The sequence below is a fragment of the Cucurbita pepo genome, chromosome 1 (genome assembly GCF_057944985.1).
Source record: "Cucurbita pepo subsp. pepo isolate OVF chromosome 1, ASM5794498v1, whole genome shotgun sequence".
In the NCBI taxonomy this organism is placed as follows: domain Eukaryota; kingdom Viridiplantae; phylum Streptophyta; class Magnoliopsida; order Cucurbitales; family Cucurbitaceae; genus Cucurbita; species Cucurbita pepo.
In genome coordinates, this window is record NC_141798.1 from 2,449,669 (window position 1) to 2,469,172 (window position 19,504).

At 35.8% G+C, this 19,504-nt stretch overlaps 3 protein-coding genes across 3 annotated transcripts in view; 2 read left to right on the forward strand and 1 right to left on the reverse strand.

The window, feature by feature from the left end:
* Nucleotides 1–4,676, forward strand: part of LOC111797797 (RING/U-box superfamily protein) — a 4,744-nt gene extending 68 nt beyond the window's left edge. Inside the window, exons 1-7 of the mRNA XM_023680874.2 lie at nt 1–92; nt 316–413; nt 1,764–2,621; nt 3,021–3,409; nt 3,516–3,614; nt 4,037–4,237; nt 4,327–4,676. The exon at nt 1–92 is cut by the window's left edge and continues 68 nt beyond it. Coding sequence (XP_023536642.2) covers nt 1,799–2,621; nt 3,021–3,409; nt 3,516–3,614; nt 4,037–4,237; nt 4,327–4,473 — 1,659 coding nt within the window. The 5' untranslated portion in view covers nt 1–92; nt 316–413; nt 1,764–1,798 and the 3' untranslated portion in view covers nt 4,474–4,676. The remainder of the gene's footprint in view (nt 93–315; nt 414–1,763; nt 2,622–3,020; nt 3,410–3,515; nt 3,615–4,036; nt 4,238–4,326) is intronic.
* Nucleotides 4,677–5,526: 850 nt separating this feature from the next.
* Nucleotides 5,527–13,265, reverse strand: LOC111797853 (TAF RNA polymerase I subunit A). Its single transcript, XM_023680879.2, has 9 exons — nt 12,706–13,265; nt 11,790–11,906; nt 10,436–10,518; nt 9,667–10,103; nt 8,981–9,159; nt 7,535–7,620; nt 7,017–7,150; nt 6,161–6,463; nt 5,527–5,720 (listed from the first exon to the last, which is right to left on the reverse strand). Exons 1-9 carry the CDS (start codon nt 13,045–13,047, stop codon nt 5,539–5,541), a joined length of 1,863 nt encoding a protein of 620 aa, XP_023536647.2. The 5' UTR covers nt 13,048–13,265; the 3' UTR covers nt 5,527–5,538.
* Nucleotides 13,266–14,727: 1,462 nt separating this feature from the next.
* On the forward strand, nt 14,728–18,514 carry HGO (homogentisate 1,2-dioxygenase). The gene is made up of 9 exons (XM_023694947.2): nt 14,728–15,134; nt 15,222–15,452; nt 15,813–15,892; nt 16,234–16,401; nt 16,552–16,727; nt 16,920–16,989; nt 17,115–17,269; nt 17,552–17,635; nt 18,140–18,514. Exons 1-9 carry the CDS (start codon nt 14,923–14,925, stop codon nt 18,380–18,382), a joined length of 1,419 nt encoding a protein of 472 aa, XP_023550715.2. The 5' UTR covers nt 14,728–14,922; the 3' UTR covers nt 18,383–18,514.
* Nucleotides 18,515–19,504: the final 990 nt, after the last annotated feature.

The window sequence follows — 19,504 nt, forward strand, 5'->3', positions numbered from 1 at the left end:
GATCGCTCTCTCTCTCTTCTTTCTCTCTCTATCTCTCTCCCAAGAACCAAAAAAGTGAAAGAAAAAAAAAAAAAAATTCATTCTTGGCTTCGGTCAGTTCCCTTTCCGTTCCCTTTCGTACTTAAATTTATCATCCTGATTTTGATTTTAAACAATACCTGCAATTTCTTGTCTCGATTGTTCGCTAATTTTGAGCTTTAGGGTTCTTTTCCATCGTTAATGTAATGGATTTTGTTGATTTTTGAGTCTTTGATTACAACCCTTTTTTTAGTGCGATTCTGGTAACGGAATTTGTTCTTTTGTTTGGTTTTTCAGGCATCGTTGATAATTTTTCTGGGTATTTCGCTGGTTGTAATCTAATCGTCTTTGAAGTTTAGACGCGTTTGATCGCGAAATTTGTTCATGACTCCAAGGTACTTGATTTTGGTTTGAGAGCGCGTTTTCTTCTTTTTTCTCCAGATTTTCTTGGGAATTGGGGTTTTGTTGTTGGATTGGTGGGAGTCGTTGAAGATTAGCCAAGAAATGCAAGGAATTTTGCGATCTATTTTCTTTTGGTTTCTTTTTTCAAATACGATATGGGTATAAACTGAGGCAGTATTTTGGAGTTTTTTTGAAAAGAGAACAAATGGTTTTGTTAGCACATGTTAATCGCTAGAGTACTGCATGGCTATTGATTTAGCAGTGAATAGATTGAAGTTTCTTGAATTAATTTTTGATGAGTTTTTCTTACCGGCCTTGATAACTTGAAGCTAGATTTTTCAACATGGGCTGCAGTTTCTGGTTGTGATATTGCTATCATTTGAGGTGTTTCTGTTAAAGTTCTTTGTATCTTTTGTGCTTTTGATTGCTAGAAGTTTCCCATATATGATGGTTTATATTCGCATGGATGATGGGATTCTGGATGTTTGCGCTGGGTTTGGAATGGCATACAACGTTTTCTATCTAAAAGAGGGAGGTTAATAGAAGAGAGAGCTCAGATTTACTGAACATAATACCTTCACCGAAGTAAAGTTTTTCCTTCGGATTTTTTAAATCCCATTTTGTTTCTGATCATTATATTTCTGGATCATGATCACTAACACGTTTCGGTTTTATGATCTCGCTTAGAGATCCTAGAATGCTTGTCTGTTGAGGGGAACGTCTATGCTATTAGATTCTCTGCAGGAGTTTGAATAGGCGGACTAAGTTTATAAGCATATGCTTAGTTGGTTACCTGAGTGTTTAATCTCCAAGATTATTTCTGGATTATGTGGGTGGTGGCTACTCGGTAGACATTGTTTGACTTGGTGGGTACATCTTTCAGTTATGGTTTTAATTTAGGCCTTGAGGGTTTAGTAAGAGGAGGTTTTTCTTTTTTCTTCTTTTTTACTGTCATTTGCTGTTGGTGTTCCATTCCAGATTATGATTTTCTTTCTACCATCTTGTTCTCCTCTTCTACCAAAAATATAGTTATCCATAAGTTCTTTTTGCTGTTTTTTTTCTTTTTGAATCCTTTTTTTGGTTGAACTGTTGTGCATGTTTTTGGAATTTCACATACAAATAATAGATGTTCTTGGCTGATTATCCCTGAATGTCTGCTGTGATTTTGCTACAATTTTCCATCTCATTCTCCTTTAGTTTTTTACCAGTAGGCGTGCTTGCCTCCATCACTCATGTTATTTCTTTTATGAACTAATGACTTTTACAGCAGACAGTTTTAAGATATTTCTTCTGACAAGCTTTTCTTTAATATTGTTTTTTTTCCCCCCCCCTTCAATGAGCAGGTAGATTTTGTATATCATTTAATTTCGAAATCAATATGAGGCAGAGGTTACCGCGCACTAGTCAGATGGTTGATATGGAAATGGATCGACAAGGACAGAATTATCTTCATGCTGAGCCCTCCATCATTCTGCCAGGCACATCTAACTTCCCTCAGCAGAGTATACCTGCAATGGTTACAGCTTCAGGGAATGCAGCAAATCCTGAGGCTCATTATCTTCCCGATCCTTACGAAGGTCCTATGTTACATGGTTTAAATCAGTACAGTGGTGTTCAACATCATCATAGTATAGGTTTAAGTACTGCAGCTCCTGGAAACTATTATTACTCTTATGTTACTCCGCCATCTAGTAATGGGTTGTTACCTGCACCTCTAAATCATAATGTAACCGACCAGCTGCCATCTGCTAGCAATTATGGGGTCCTTCAAACTTCTTCTGATGGCTATGGTAGGAGGGCATATTTTGTGGATGAAGTTAGTGATCCACACAAGAGAAAGATTACAGAAGGGATTCCTGGGAATGTTCAACACTTGAATGGTCTGGCCAGCTCTAGTTCTTCAGTGCATTTGTCGAATTCAAGGCATCCCGAAGAGGTTGCTATGGTTGAAGCATCATCTTTTCCCCCACCTCAGAGTAGATGGAATGGACCTCGGAATAGTGTTAGAGCTGGATCAAGTGGACCTAGGCGCGACTCTCTTCTACCACTTGACCATAATCATACAACTCTTGGAAATAATAGGGGTCAACACCTTCAGCCTGCAAATTCTACTTTCTGGTTGGACCAACACTTACAGGCTAATTGTGGCAATAGAAACGCTTCATCTTGGAATCAACCCTCTACTGCACCTTTCATGCAAGGTATCTTTTTCTATATTAATATTTGTCATGTTCTGTTGGACAGAATCTTTTTGCAGCATGCTGTTAGTTGAGTGTACTGTCTTTTTGTGGCCATTAGTAGAACATGGGTATTTTTTTAGTAACGAGATGAATTTGGGATCCATCACAAATCCTAAAGAGTTCATTATTCAAACAGTTTTTCTCTAGTAAACGACATGATGTTTTAACATCAAAAGTATTTTTTTAACACCATTCCCAAACAACACCTTAATCTCTAATGGTCATGAATTTTAGGGATCATCTATCATACAACGTACATATCATGTGTTAATGTAGCTGCTTTTGATTGTGCAAATAATTGTTAAAGTAACATATATATATATATATATATATGTAAGCCTGCTGTTATGTATTCGACAGGAACTAATACAAATGGAGGTTTGTTGGAAACCATGAATTTGGGTGTGTACGGATATCATGAAACGGCGGGAAACAGGAATTCTAGAAATGTTCAACATCCTTCCTTAAACCATGGCCAACATATTCACAATCACCCATCTACAGTCGTGCAAAGAATTAGAGGCCAAAATTTCCAGTACTACCCCCAAGTGACGGCAGCTTCATACGGATTTCCTTTGAATTCTTCATATGGCACCATGAATCCTCATAGTCTGGACATAGGGCGTAGGCAACAAGGGCCAGTTGCACCTACTAGCCATGGGCTGCACCGGCTTCCACGAGTGAATGTTGCTGCTGACACTACAAATAGACATCACAACCTTCCTCAGTTGAGATTCTTGCAGGCTGATGTAATGTTTTTTTCCCCATATACCAATTTCTTCTTTCTCATAGTTTATGTCCTTTTGTTGGTAATCATGCTATCACATTATAAAATGAGCAAACTGGTTTTTGCAGGAAGTTGCATTACTGGAAATTCCCGACTTATATGAAGTGGGGAATTCTGTTGACCATCACAGGGACATGCGATTGGATATAGAGGACATGTCTTATGAGGTAAGCTATTAATTGTAAGTTTGGTCCATGAGCTAGAATGTTATATTTTTTTAAAATTATAAAATTTGTGCATGTAGTAGAGATAAAAATTACATGAGTGAAACATAACGAATTTGTTATTTAAATAATCGAACCTGTTCAAGCTAGAAGTTCTTGTTTTAACATAACTAGGAACCAAGAGGCGCCTTACCTCGCCCTTGGTCTAGGCGACTGCCTTGAAAACGCTGAACCTTGTTTTGCTTCTACCTTATATTTGTTAAAGAAGGCTATTTTACTGTGCCCCCCATTTATATCTTCATGTTACCTAGCTATGACTTGATTTCACTTAATATGGAGACGGCATGGATTTAATCAATTACAAGGTACATGACAAATCACTGTCTATTGGTGGTTTTAACATGAAAGAGGGTTTGTTTATGCAGGAACTTCTCGCTTTAGGGGAGCGAATTGGGAACGTCAGCACTGGGTTAACAGAGGAAATCATTAAAGCCCAATTGAAGACGAGGAGCTTTGTATCATCTGTAACAGTTGTTAATCTGGAGGAGGAGGAGGAGGAGGAGGAGGAGGAGGAGGAAGAGGGTTCGAGTTTGGATCAGGACGCCGATTACTGTATCATTTGCCAGGTAAAAGCTAATGCGCCTTAGAGCCTGTTTACTACATTTTTGGTTCTGAGTCATTTGAAGTTAGCTAAGTAGTAACATTGGTTCTACAGGATCACTATCAGAACCATGAGAAAATTGGAACGCTCGATTGCGGACACGAGTACCATGCAAGTTGCTTAAAGAAGTGGCTGATTGTCAAGAATGTCTGTCCCATCTGCAAATCAGAAGCATTGGTGACGGTTCGAAAGGAACGATGACTATCGAGCGTTCCCCTTACAAATCATCTATCTATCTATCAATGCAGTTAGCTGATGTTTTGTTGACTTTTGTATATGTACTTGCATATAAATATATATATATGACTTAAAAAGTAACTGTCCAGCTCATTTTATTTGTTGGCTTCCAGAATATGGATCCTGTTGTATTTATAAAAACATTGTACAGACTTGTTTCTTTATCATCTTCTGTGCTGTACTTTTCATATTTAAAGCACATTGCTCAATTATGTACACTCCATGAATTTGCAAGATTTATGATCTTTGCAGGATATAATGTGATGCTCACATTTGTAAATGGGACAGCTTCAGATTGATTTTGTTGCTACTCAAGTATAATACAATTGTATATTCTTCCATTACTTTCCATGGACTTCAGATTGTTCAATCTGTTCTTGGATTTGATTTTGTTTTGGTTTCTTGAATTCTTGTCTCTTGTTTTGGTTTCTTGAATTCTTGTCTCTGCTTTGGATGTTTTAGAATTTTCTTGTTTCACATTTTCAAGTTAGAAATGGTTAGGTATCAATTTGAGCATAAATTAGCTGCTAAAACCTTATCTAAGGTTTTTAAGATCGAACATGCTTGTTTTTCCTACCTTAGATATTAGGTTTTTAAGATCGAACATGCTTGTTTTTCCTACCACTAGAAAGAACCATGACAGTACTTCCTAACAAAGAGACTACATGACGAACCTAATCATCCTATAAAATTCAAATAGACATACATGAGACAAGATAAGATACGAATAAGGTTGCAAGATCAATTTCTCCGACCTCTACGACCGGTGGAGTGATTTTATTAAAAAAAAATCAACAAAACTTGATCATCCTTTTCCAGAAATCCCATACAAGAGAATCATAAGTTAGGAAGTCATTCAACTCAAACTTTCGTCGATGTCAAAATCCCAACTACTCGGATGAAAACCGTTCCTCCAATGGATGTGTATATACCAATCTCCAATGGGGAAACTCAGTTGGCAAAAGAAGATTTAAAGTAAAAATTATTGTGCACAAAGAGATATGTAAATAATAAAGATTTGAAGGAAAACTATTGACTATATAATTTAGAATGGAGTTGAAACGAATTATTCATGTGGTTCTTTAAAAACAATAACAAGTGCTTATCGTTTTGCTTATCTAAAAGGCTGTAAACCTCTACCACATATTTGTGGTTGCTACCATACATATGACATGCGCATGCTGCTTTGTAAGTCAAAAGCTCCAAAGAACCTGTTGCATTTACCAAAGAACAAAATTATTGAAAAGAAAGCAATCTTCATTCACAACAAATCTACTTCTTAGGATGTAATGAGTACATGTTGAATACTTTTTTTTTTTTTTTTTTTTTGGGTTAGAGTTCAACATGTAAAGGAGTTTCGAATTTTTGAATTTTTGGTCATGGTATATGGGTTGAGTCTACCTCTAACATCTTAGTCGAGAATATATATTTTTACCGATTGAACTACGCTAGATAAGGTACCCTTCTAAGCATCTACATGATACTAAAACTATAAAGACCCAAATGAACTATGAAGGTGTGAAGGGTAAGTACCAATGAAGTAACACTAATTTAACCCTTAGTTAACCTTAACACTAAATCATTTAAACCAAACAGCAACATAAGGACCGAAAATAGCATAGAAATGGAAGTTTAAAAACTTTGCACGTACCATCTGAAGTTTCTGATGTAATATTACAGCAGAAATGGTGCGTCAGCCACCATCGACAACGCAATCTCCATGCGTTTCTCAAGTTCTTTTCAGTAAACAACTTAAGGTTACAGTTAATATTCAAAGAGGACCTCAGCTTATGTCCACCACTCCCAATTGAACATGCTGCTGATACTCTATCCTCTTCAATTTGAGAAAGTTTTAGAAAACACATAGCCAACTCTCTCCATGTATCATATTCTGCACATGTACCATCTAAATGCAAAGCTATCATTTCCAAAAGAGATTCGAGACTGTAATTTCCTGCATTTCCAATAAAAAATTGAAGTGAATCAGAAACAAAAAAAAAACAAAGTTCCAAGACAAGATTTCAAGCAATCACATCGAAGGCAAGCTGATTATCTCCATCACACCATACAATACAACAATCACGCTAACGTGAAAACATTATCATCTTTTCACGTTGTTATTCTTACTGTAAAAATGTAAATTCAGTCACGGTGAGGACTAAAAATTTGAGAACTCTAAAGGAGTTTTATTTCCAAGGAGTTAGGCAACCACAATGGTAAATTTTTGCGTTCATGTTATGACAAGCATTCCATAGATAACTGGCTGGGGTGAAGAAGAAAAAATAGAAAAGTATTGACCTTCAGGTAATGAAACCAGAATACACTATTCTATAAGATAGCTTTTCATGGTCAGAACTATTATATATTATAAACAAGCATTAGAGACTACACACCGTATCTATGTGTGAGGAATTCAACCACAAATTATCATCTCAGAATCTCAAATTTGTAACTCTCCTTGAGGTCTAATAGTTCATATAGAAGACTGTTCTCAGCTGTTAACATACCGTTTCTATGCATGTGAACAAGTTTCCCCAGTGAATGACAACATGTTGGATCCTTCTTCAATATCTTCTCGTAACAAGTCGAAAGCAAGAGAACGTTACTATGATCAAAATGTTCCACAAGTGCAGCCCTCAATCTGCAGAATTTCTAAATCAATATTTATTTAAAGGTAAGACGCCTTCAAACCTATGTTATAAGTGATTTGACGGATTACACTTGGTTCTTATGTTTCTTTGTGTGTGTGTGTGTGTGTGTGTGTGTGTGTGTGTGTAATTTTCATAGAGAAACAGGCTTCCATTTTAATGGGTCAACATGGAGGCAACAGAAAATAAAGAAACGAGCCCCAACTCTCGATAATTAAACACAGGATAATTATAAATAGATTAGAGGATACGTGACCATTTACTATTTTGATCCCATCTAAAAAGTTCCCAATCTCTTTAACATATGATTTCTGAAATAATCAATTTCAAACACTAAATGCAAAATAGAGAACAAGGCCTTGAGCAAGTTTTAGTACCTGAAGGGAAGTGTTGCATTGGAGTCGCGACATATATTTTCCATTTCATCGAGTGCTTTGTCAACTCGACCACCAATCAACAACAACTGAAATTTGTACATCAAAGAGAGAGATGAGCATACAGAAGAAATTGATTTTGTGAATGATCTAGCAAATTTCATGCATGACAATCAAAAGAAGAATTTCCTTCCCCAGAAGAACTTCAGAGACAAGAGAGCAGATGCTTTTCTGAGATAACGGGGAGGGTTCTTTGGCAGGTTGCTTTTTTGGCTATGCTGTGAAACATTTGGTTTGAGATAACCAAGAGAAATTTTAAGGGGCTTGGTAGAAGTGCGGATTTAGGCTGACTTAAATGCTTTCACATATCTACAACTAGAGAGTTATGTAATTGTCCTTTGTTTCATTTTTAAGGACAAGAGATCTTATAGTAATTTTCTTCTGCTTTTGGTCTACTTGTTTGTCCCTTATGTAACTTCCTTCTTTGTCTTGCCTATTCATCTTAATGTTAGTTTGGTTAAAGAAGAAAATGGAAACGAGAAGTTCGGGGATTGAGCGTCTAAGAAAGAGGAATAAGGCACTCTTAGCAAACGTGTGCCCAGAACATTCTCAGGTCCAAACAAATTGGGGCACAATATTCTCCAGCGTAGAGGGGCAACAAATGAGATCCATGAAGGCTCTAGAAGTCTTTGGCGGTTAGTTGCCAGAGTAAAAAAGAGATTCTATTGCAGGGCTTTTGGAAGTACACTACCCTGTTCGAGATTGGAGGCTGCCTCTTTGTCCTTTAGGTTGTTTTGTTGGTTGCAGCTTCCATGAATCAAAGTTCAGTTTCTTATCCAAAACTAGAGACACTTGATTGTAGTAAATTGAAAGCTAATCTTAGAAGATGGAAGCAAAAACAGTTTATAAGAAGACCTTATGGTGATTAGATCAACCACGCTCAATGTCCCTTTTCCGAGTTTCAAAGTGACAACAGTACAAACAGGTAACATTTCTTTTTTATGATTATGGTGAATTAAAGAGCCATTCATGCTTGCCTTCGAATTTTGTGATGCACGTTGGATTCTCCACATATACATTTTTTTTAAATTGAGGTGGAGAATAAAATAGTAAAGTGGATATTGTAATAGAGAAGTGGGCAATCAAACGGGCATTCTTATTAAGAGTTCGTCCCATTTCCAAGCAAAGGCAACATTAAGTAGTTATAAGAATAACATAATCATGCAGAGCATTAGTCAGCAATCTATCCATAAAACTTTCAAGTAATGGATGAATTTAAAAGAAGCCGCTAAGCTTAAGGGGGATATTGCGATGTGAATGTAATTAGTTTTCATGTTAGACTTGTTTAAAAAGTTAGTGTCGGTTTCCAGTGATAACCTATAAGATACCAGATATTATCAAAGAATCACCTAAACTGAATACAATTTTGACAACTTAGGTTTGCCTTACCTGTATAAAAGGAAGTAAGGCAACCAATATTGGTGGATTTGAGTTGAGTGCAAGTTCTAGATGCTTCACTGCGTCCTTATAATAGTCATTCAGAAACTCGCCGCATAAACTAAGGGCATTCTCCCAATTCTCAACGGAAGATGGCAAATGTAGAGGCAACAACAGTGGATCCAAACCCTCTGTGGCAACAAAAAAAGGTATTAATTTTTTTTAGTAAACTTGTAATCGTGAATTCATCAACTGACATTTTCATAACATTATAAATGAATTTAAAAAAATAGAGAATAGATATCAACTTAGGGCTAAAAAAATTATAACGTACAGAAGATCACATTTGTAAATGATGGCTTTCTTCTGTAGCCATATTAATGATCACAGATCAGAATAATAATCAGGTCATTGATACTCAACTTACATGCCAGTCCCTCATAGTTATATGACAAATCGAAGTATAGAATATGTGTGTACGCGTGCATAGATATAAACAAAAAACAAAAATATGAGCAATATTACTAAACAGAAGCAACAAAGAATAAAAATATTCAAACACTTTCACATGTTGGTAACCTAGATAGATAAATGAATTGGAAGCGCAAAAGTTTCCAACAGAATAACGAATCCAATTATGAGAAGCATGAAAAATAGAGAAGGTTTAAGATCACATAATTACATAATTTTAAACTTACCAAGAGCAGAAAAAATTGAAACACAGTGCTGATAATCTCCATTATCTGAGAAAGAGGCTTCGTTTTCATCTTTTTCCACAGAACTCACATAAAAATCTAGTGGCTCAAACTTTTGGGGATGATTTTCCACTTTTATTTTATGATCATCCTCAAAAGAAGCTTCTGTGTGACCCTCACTATCAACATGAATTAATTTACGATCCATGACGGAAGTCTCTGAATGACTCTGATATGAAGCACCATCTCCACGAGAGTTGCTGACAGAACACCCATCTGAGTTTAGAATCATCCTATCTGATCGAATTGGGGAGTGATACTGGAGAGAGTCCCTCCACTGAATCTCTTCTGGAAGTGTAGAGAACCATAGCTGCCGAAATGTCAATCCTATAATCATATTTGACATTGGATCATTCACAGATTCATGCTCTTGCATGAGGCTGACATAAGAAAAATAGCATAATTAGTTGGATTAAAGCCTTTCATTTCTGGTTATTCCTTAACATCCAATAATACGTTCGTATATAAGCCAACTCTGGATAGTTTGTATAGTATAAAATGTTCATGGGTTCTTTTTACATTTTAAATATTCATATAACTCATAAAATTGGAAACACCCTCCAAGTGGACAAATGATATGGCTAATAACTAATAAGATTTCAATATCTGCTTTGGTTAAACGTTTCAACCAAATAAGGTTTTTAAAAAATACAGCAAAACTTGCATGCATGCCACATGTACACAACTTATATGGCCAGTCTGAATACCATACCATAAAGCAGCCTGATGTGCATCCTCCGTGCTTCCTTCTTCGAGGCAGAAAAGAATGAATTCCACATGGACCATAAATCTGTCCTGCAAACCTTGGAAATTTAGGATAAGCATGCAGACAGTTGGGAAAAACACATCTTCTCCAAATGAAGCATGCATAAGATAGACCAATTTCTCGTCAGCTATCCTCTCAAGGACGGAACCAAGGTTCATTACCCAAAATAATCCCAGTATTTCTCTCCTTTTCATGTGTTCTGTGTCAGAAGAATTTAGCAGACCATTTTATTATCTTCTTTTTAGTTTGTACAACTCATTCACTATGAAGCTCTGAAAAATCTTTATGGGATGTTTCACTTTCCAGGGGCCATTTCCTAAATGTGAAAGCTACTCTAAGGTTGATTCTTGGGAGATGTCCGTTTGAAGAAATAAGTTGAAGTTCTACTGGAGTAATATAGTATGTGCACTCTATTGGAGAGTTAGGTTGAATTCCAATCCTTTGTTCTCTTTCTTGTTTAAATGAAAAGAATTTTCTGTGATGCTTTAATATAGTTGCAATCGGAAAGTCATTAGAGTGGAAGTAGTCTTCATTATGTGGTAAGGGTTTCAAGTTCTTTCTTAACGACTTATTAACGTTATTCTACATTCAGGAACAAACCAAGAGGCAAAATATAGTTGAGATGGAACTTCAATTTTATTAAACAAAGTGTACAAGATTTCCGTCCTAACAACTCTTTATAAGTCAATATTCAAGACAGATGAATTTAAGCCATTAACTTTAGGTGAATTCCCAAGGTTATGTGTGGAAGTTGTATAGTTTTATTGTATTGTAGATTCAAGGTATGTGCCTCTAATAAACATGATTTTTTGTTTCCCTCCCTGGCTGTAGGTCAATTTATAACACGGCAGAACACAAATCAATCTCTCCTCTTAAAAAAAGAAATGAAGATGCTGATGACAATAGATAAAATAAATAATCAAATGTTGGGACTCCATAGAATGAGATGAGACCACAGGTCCAACAACAATCGAAGGATCAAAGAGATACGATATATCTTCAACTAGTCGAAAACAAAAATATCCATGTTGTAAAAAAAAGAAATTTAAGAAAAATCCCTCGATTTCATAACTTATAGACCTCCCTCTTTCTTATATTTATCATTCTCCCTACTTCATTCAAATTTCAAGCATATTGGATGCCATAAATTATTAAACTACTTTAACAACAGAGATTAAATGCAATTTTCATTATTCATGGTTATACATATAATCTTGCCAACAATTGGAGAAAAAGGATAAATCATCGTGGAATATGCAATGTTCCCTTTAAGACAAGTAAGAATTTCTACAGCCCATACCTCAACTGGCCAACGCTTCATTGATCCAATCTTCCTCATCCAATTGTCATAAATGTGTTTGATCCTATTTGGTCTCATACGATCACCTTCTATATGCTTAAGAAGCTCCATTGAAACCTAAAACAATTTTAGTCATACTCAGCAAATCACATACTAGAGGAATTTAATTTCATACATCAATGCAAGAGTCTATGAATTGAATCAAATGTGAGTTGTTGTGACACCACCAAGACCCCACACAACACACAAATTATATGTAAAAGGTACATGCACAATAACCAAAATGAGAATAGCTCAACTGATTAACACATACGTCCTCAACCAAGAGGTTAACAGTTCAAATCCCCGACTAACAAGAAGTAAAAAAAACAAATGTACATGCACAAAACACTTAATTCAATAATGCATACTACAGTAATTTACTTCATAAAACAGATATGATCCAGTAAAGAAAGAAATAACATAGAACTGAAAAGGGACTGGATGAACAACATAAAGAGTCCGTATAAAGCAAATCCACCACCAAAAGATGAATATTTAAATATCCCCTACATAACCCCTCCCCCTAGCAATATACAGTTATCTCTGTTTCTAATCTAAGACATACACAAAAGTATTTTACAGAGTAAGGTCACCAAGTTCCAATATTGAGCTACATAAGGCTCATGCGAGTCTCCATCAACAAGAAAGCTTGGTCTGTTCTTACTATCACAAAGGGTGCAAGAACCACAAACTCAACTGGATCTGTTCTACCGGTTGTACGACTATGTAAAAGAGCTCTAAAGTATATTTTACATAGATGATAGATTATAATTCCTTCACCTCCCTTTCCATTTGAAATATACATAGTTAATGAAATTGTATGCAAATCAATAGAATTAATATAGATATCAACAAATAGGCGTGAATATATTACCGAATACTTCAAACGATTCCTAATAGGAGATCTATCCCGCAAAGTCCCTTTCAGTAACAGGCTCAATACACCACTTGCTTCCACCCAGTTTTGCTGCATCATAAGTTTGCGCAAGACATTGCGCAATGTAGTTCGATTTTCTGCCCTCAACATCTTCGGTCCAATCCCCAGAACAAACGATGGCTTTGTCAAAGCCAATGTAATTTTTCTCATTGCCGCTGCTCGCCGGCCATCATTACTACCGTCAGCTGCTGTATCAGGCTTTCTTTTCCGACCAGTGGATCTTTCAGAACCATATTCAGCTTCCATCACAAGCGTATCCCCCACTAATTCTGGTTCCATTCTTCCAAAAATCCGCCTCACTCGTACTTGCAATAGCAAAGGTATTACGTGCTAGAGGTCAGCTTCGAAAACGGAGCTCAAAAGTTGAACTGGCCGGTCGGTTTAAGGTTCGGTTAGGGCAGGGAGCCGTGTAGGAGCGGCGAGAAGCGGAGAGCCAGTAGCGGCGGCGGTGGTCTGTAAAATCGTGAAGGTAAAGAGTTTGGCGGCAAGGTGAAGGCGGAACCAAGCATTTTGTTTTATTATTATTATTATTATTATTATTATTTTAAATCGATTGTATATTTTTTTTTTGTTTAATCAACATATAAACTAAATCCTAATATATCCAAAAAATAAAATAAAAAATCAAGCACGAAATTAAAAATAAAAATAAAAAACTTATCGAATATAAATTAGAGTTCCATAACTTATTAAATATAGTTTAAATTGAAAAACTAAATAAATATTAAATTTATAATTTAACTAAGTATATATTTTAATTTTTTGACGTATTTTATAAAAATAATGTAATTTTTATACTCCATAAAAAGCTTATTTAAATTTTTTAAATAATATGTAATTTTCGTAATATAGTAATCTCAACGGTGAAATTTTGGTGGAATATGGAGATTTTAATGTTATTTTAAAAACAAAATAAAACGGAATTTTTATTATGGCAAAAATGGAAATGATGAATATTTTATTTGATGAGAATAAATCTTTATAAACAAATTAAGGAAAGCTGTTCTGTTCAGTCAGTTTGTAACAATCCAAGCTTACGACTAGCAAATTCTGTTCGTTTTAGCCCGTTATGTATCGTCGTCAACCTCACCGTTTTGTAACGTGTCAAGGGAAAATTTTCTACACTTGAATGATTTGTTCACACATTCAACCAGTGTGACATCTCACATTATATTTAAAATAAAAAATAGTATCTAATGTTTTAGTATGATAAAAAAACCGAAATTGAAACAAGCACGGTCAATATAAAAAAGAATGATTCTTGAGCTCAAGTACGAGCGACTCAATCGCATGTGCTCGACTAAATATACATCCACGAAACTGTAAAATCCCTTGTGAAACTTCAATTTCGGTCGATAATGCTTGTCAACTTCATCACCACAGCTTCGGCGACACAACATAAAAAGGCAGTGATGTGACTTGTGTAGTGAGAGATTTTTTTCAATGGAACCTAACGACATTTAGTTTATGAATACACAATGAAACATTATGAGTTCAAAGTAGACCTTACAGTCAAAACGTGGACCAAAGGTGCCTAATAGCTTGATTGAATTACTCGAATTAAGGATCAAATAAATTATAAATTAAAATTTTATGGACTAAAATCTAATTTTAATAGATAAATAATTGAAAATTTATCGTTTTTCTTTAAAAAATAATTAATTGAGAACAAATAATTTGATAATTATTAATAATAAAAATGAAATCTTGCAAATTATAAAGGATAAAAACGTCAATTTGATTCAGATTTTAATATAAAAAATAATATCGTTACTAGGTTTATCACCAGAAGACTTTAATATAAAAAAATTAAAAAATTAAAAGATATTTAAAGATAAGTTTAATATATATATATATATTATGAAATGATTGATTAGGTATTAAAGTAATATAAATAATTTAAAAGCGTGGAACTGAAAAATGATCAAAATGGGTTGTTTTTACCATATAAATGCAATTTCAAGTTCATCTCTATCTTTTAACATGGTGAGCTTCTTGAACACGTCATGACGTGATTTCGATCGTGAATCTAGTTGCGTGGGGGAATCACCGATCATTGGAACTGCCGTGTGTTCTCCGGTGCCGTTTTCCGGTTTCAATAGTCTCCACAATCGATCATCATCTTCATCCGCTTTTTATTCTTCTTCATTTTCAATGGCTGCTCAATCGGTCGGCGAAATGGACGGCGGAAATTTCCCTTCCGACCTCGCCTACCAGTCCGGCTTCAACAATCATTTCTCGTCGGAGGCGATTCCCGGTGCTCTTCCTCAATTGCAAAACAGTCCTCTGATATGCCCTTACGGCCTCTATGCTGAGCAGATCTCTGGCACTTCCTTCACATCCCCTCGCAAGGTCAACATGTGCAGGTACTCTTTTGTATTCTAGTGTTGTCGGTGTGGTTTTTCTGGTTTTGGTGTCTTTTTTGTGTACGCATTTCGGTTTTTGGTGCGCAGTTGGCTGTATCGGATTAAGCCGTCGGTCACGCATGAACCGTTTAGGCCTCGTTTGCCTAAAAACGAGAAGTTGATCAGTGAATTTAATGCGTCAAATTGTTCATCGACTCCGACTCAGCTAAGGTGGAGACCGGCGGAGGTTCCTGATACACCGCTGGATTTCGTTGATGGTCTGTACACTGTTTGTGGAGCCGGCAGTTCGTTTCTTCGGCATGGTTTTGCTATTCACATGTAAGTATGTAATCGGTATTCCTTCTACGGTTTCTTAGCTTTGAATCTTTTTCTAACAATCAGTAAATTTTTTATGGGAAGGTATTATTTGTCGGATTTATCGGTGGGATATTTTGTCAGAGCAGAAAATATGATCTCTTAAGTTCGACTCTCTTTTTCCCACCATGGGGGTCGTTCGTTACCAACACGAAACAGTACAAATTTTAAACATCGTGTTTACGAGTATTGATACCCCCCCAATAAATAATATTCTCGATACCCTTTTCTGGGATTTGGTGGGGAAGAAAGCAATAAAGATACCCTTTCACACTGGTCATTGGTTGAATGCTATGACTGAAACAGTATTGATCATTTGTATAGGTACACAGCCAATAAGTCAATGGAGAACTGTGCGTTCTGTAATGCTGACGGCGACTTCTTGATAGTCCCTCAGAGTGGAAGTGAGTTATTGTTGATAGTTACTTTCATTGAAAATTATGAACGTAGTGGGCTTCAATCTGAGTATTTTTATTCGGAAAATCTAGTTAGTTTTAGATTCATTGCACGAACATCTTGTGCGATCTGTAAAGCTGTTCCTTATAGTGAAAGAGATGTAAAGCTGATTCCAATTCTATGTTTTCAACTTTTGGCTACATACATAATCCTCAACTGTCTTTGCATTATCTTGTCATTGAGTTATGGAAGTCTCTGCTGTATATTGAATCTGAAGGAAACTATATTCCTGTCTTAAAAGTTTTAAGGAAACAGGATCAAACTCTTATAGAATATTCTTATTCCTTAGGGCTGTGGATTATTACCGAGTGTGGAAGACTGGAAGTTTCTCCTGGTGAAATAGTGGTTTTACCTCAAGGTTTTCGCTTTGTTGTTTATCTGCCTGATGGTCCATCACGTGGCTACGTAGCTGAGATTTTTGGCAGTCATTTTCAGCTTCCTGATCTCGGACCAATAGGTATCTAACCTCTTATTATCTTCTCGACAGCCATTTATTTAGGTTTTGACCACATTCTTTTCCTTTTTTTCCCGAACATTGGGAAATGGTTTTCTGAGTTTTGCATTTTCAACTAATGTAATATTGAGGGCTAAGTTTATTGACATGTAGGTGCTAATGGTCTTGCTGCACCAAGGGATTTTCTTGCCCCTGTAGCCTGGTTTGAAAATATTTCTCGGCCCGGTTACACAATTGTGCAAAAATATGGTGGGGAATTGTTTACTGCGATACAGGACTTTTCTCCCTTTAATGTAGTTGCCTGGCATGGTAATTATGTTCCCTATAAGGTGGGTGTTGCATATGCCATTGAGTATTGCTTAACTTTGGTTTCTTTTTGTGGAATTAAAAATAAGTTTGTCTATACTTTCTTTCAGGCTTTTTGCTAATTTATGTCTTATTATAGACTAATGTTTCTTATCTTTGCACGTGTGTGCCAATTCCACCTGAATATAACTGAATGTTGATCCTTCTCCTTGCAGTACGATCTTAGTAAGTTCTGCCCTTACAATACTGTGTTATTTGATCACAGTGATCCATCAATAAATACAGGTGCATACATAGAATGCCCTCATTTATTTCGCTTTAAATATACTGCTTTAAAATCCTTGACATTTCATTGAATTTCAAGTGTTTTATTCGCCTATCTGAATTATCATGTTGCTGCCCTGTTGTAGTATTAACGGCACCAACTGATAAACCCGGAGTAGCGTTACTCGACTTTGTCATTTTCCCCCCAAGATGGCTCGTCTCTGAACACACATTCCGTCCTCCATATTACCATCGCAACTGCATGAGTGAATTCATGGGTCTCATATATGGAGGCTACGAGGTAATTTTCATCGTCTCGTTTTTAGATAAAGAGACTGAATGAACCAAAATATTTAGGGAAGGAAGCGAAGTTGCTTCTTTTATTATTACTCCACTTGCCTTATAAGGTCGCAAAAGCCTCTCTTTGCCTGTTACCTTAATGATAATGTTGTTTCTAGGCAGAAAATTGGATCTGACTTCTCCCCCTTCGACAGGGTTCTAGTTTACATGTCAAATGGATTGATTTTATTCCAGTAATGTATTTTTTTCCCTAGATTTTTAGAATTTCTGATTCATCTTTCAGGCAAAAGCTGATGGGTTCCTTCCTGGGGGTGCCAGCCTTCATAATTGCATGACTCCCCATGGCCCAGATACTAAAACATACGAGGTATGCAGTGCTTCTTATAAGTTCCATTAGTCATTTAATTTCCACCACATTCAAACTTTCTACCTCACAAGTTTCTCTGATGGCAATTAATTATAAATCCAAGCTCCCATCTTGAAGGTACAGCATGATAACATAAAGCATAGTCTTTCTTCTATAATTGATATGATTAGTAAAAAATAGATATATTGTATTGTTAATTTTTTTTCGATTCGATAAATATCAACAAACTTTCTTTTAATATCCACGAGGCACTCGTAGTTGTAAGGTATTTAATTCTAGATAAGTAGTCACCGTGGCTTGACCCGATTCCCTCTAGAACCTCTAAGCTCTTTATAGATTGCATGATCCTTATTGTTGACCACTATGTCAACTCATGGAAGTTTACTTGGAAAGCTACAAGTGGATCTTCTCATTCTTCCAACAGTGTATACTTTTAGTTTAATTGATCTTAGACCATTCCTTTTATGATTCGACGAAAAGTCAGTAAGCATTCTCTTGATTTAGGCCACTATTGCTCGAGGAAACGAGGCTGGACCTTATCGAATCACCGACACAATGGCATTTATGTTTGAATCAAGTCTGATCCCTCGCGTATGCTCTTGGGCTCTGGAGTCTCCATGCATGGATCATGACTACTACCAATGCTGGATAGGCTTGAAATCTCATTTCACAAGTGAAGGAACAACTCGAGACATGGATCCACAGAAGGTAAAAACTGATGTTGAAAATGGAAGACAGACTGTGTAGATATAATGTTGGATGAACATCATGGATTTCATGAAAAGGTTTCCATCCAAAGTGTACATATAAGAATAAAATTATGAATCTTATAAAAAATAATAATAAATTATGATAAAATGATGAATCTTCTTGCTGTAACTTCTTTACTCTGGTAATGCCTACATTTGTTAATCTTTCAATAGTAAATATCTGATCTGACCTTAGCTCAAGGGAGGTCCCCCTTGCGCCTTGATTCCGTGCCTCTTCCCTTGTCCCCGATCTTTGGTGTCGTCAAATGATTCTAGTATGGTCGGTAAAAATCTACTACCCATATGTATTTTTTTTTTCCTGTTTTTGTTTTTCCTTTTTTGAAGTCCTCTTTGAAGATATGGAGAAGGCTGATGGGTTAGAAGTCTACTTATGTTTGATAGAACTATTGCACAGATTTCTTTTCCAAGGTGTGGTTATTCTCTGTGTTCTGTTAAAAAAGATTATGGAAACTAAAAAGAATATGATTTTATGCAAATTCATTGATTATTTGAATTTTTTTGTCATTTTCATCCAAAAGTGTTATTTTTTACTTTTGAAAAAATCGTTAAAAAGAATATTTTCATTGCTTTTAATGAATTATAAAACGTAAACAAAATTCAAAATTGATGAAATTGTGCAAATTTTTATATTATAAAAATTAGGTTTTTTCACATTAGTTTTTGTTAAAACTAGTAGATGAAATAGTAAAACGGTAGAAATTGTAGTAATTATTTATTCCTAATGTAGTTGGAAGATGATCATGATCAATCTTTACATACTCATCAAAGATAGAACATACCATTGTTTCGTCAATTTTTGATATCTGCAAGTGTTCGGCTAGATAGCACACACCTTGACTATTCTCACGAGACAACTGCCTGACCCCTACTACATTTCTAGTTGAACATACGATTGTCTCATCATTTTTTGATTTCTACAAGTGTTCAGCTAAATAACATATACCTTGACTATTATCACGAGACAACTATCTGACCCTACTGCATTTCTAGTTGAACATACGATTGTCTCGTCGTCTTTTGATATCTGCAAGTGTTCGGCTAGATAGCATACACCTTAACTATTCTCACAAGACAATTATCCGACCCTAAAACATTTCTA

Bases quoted from the DNA above. Each gene is read 5' to 3' on its own strand.
- LOC111797853 (XM_023680879.2), bottom strand. From the start codon at position 13,047: ATGGAACCAGAATTAGTGGGGGATACGCTTGTGATGGAAGCTGAATAT. The intron at 11,907-12,705 runs GTAATATATTCA...AAATTGTTTTAG, and splicing joins GGAATCGTTTGAAGTATTCG to GTTTCAATGGAGCTTCTTAA. The intron at 6,464-7,016 runs GTATGTTAACAG...TTGGAAATGCAG, and splicing joins TGTTCACATGCATAGAAACG to GAAATTACAGTCTCGAATCT.
- HGO (XM_023694947.2), top strand. From the start codon at position 14,923: ATGGCTGCTCAATCGGTCGGCGAAATGGACGGCGGAAATTTCCCTTCC. The intron at 15,893-16,233 runs GTGAGTTATTGT...CTTATTCCTTAG, and splicing joins GATAGTCCCTCAGAGTGGAA to GGCTGTGGATTATTACCGAG. The intron at 17,270-17,551 runs GTAATTTTCATC...TTCATCTTTCAG, and splicing joins TCATATATGGAGGCTACGAG to GCAAAAGCTGATGGGTTCCT.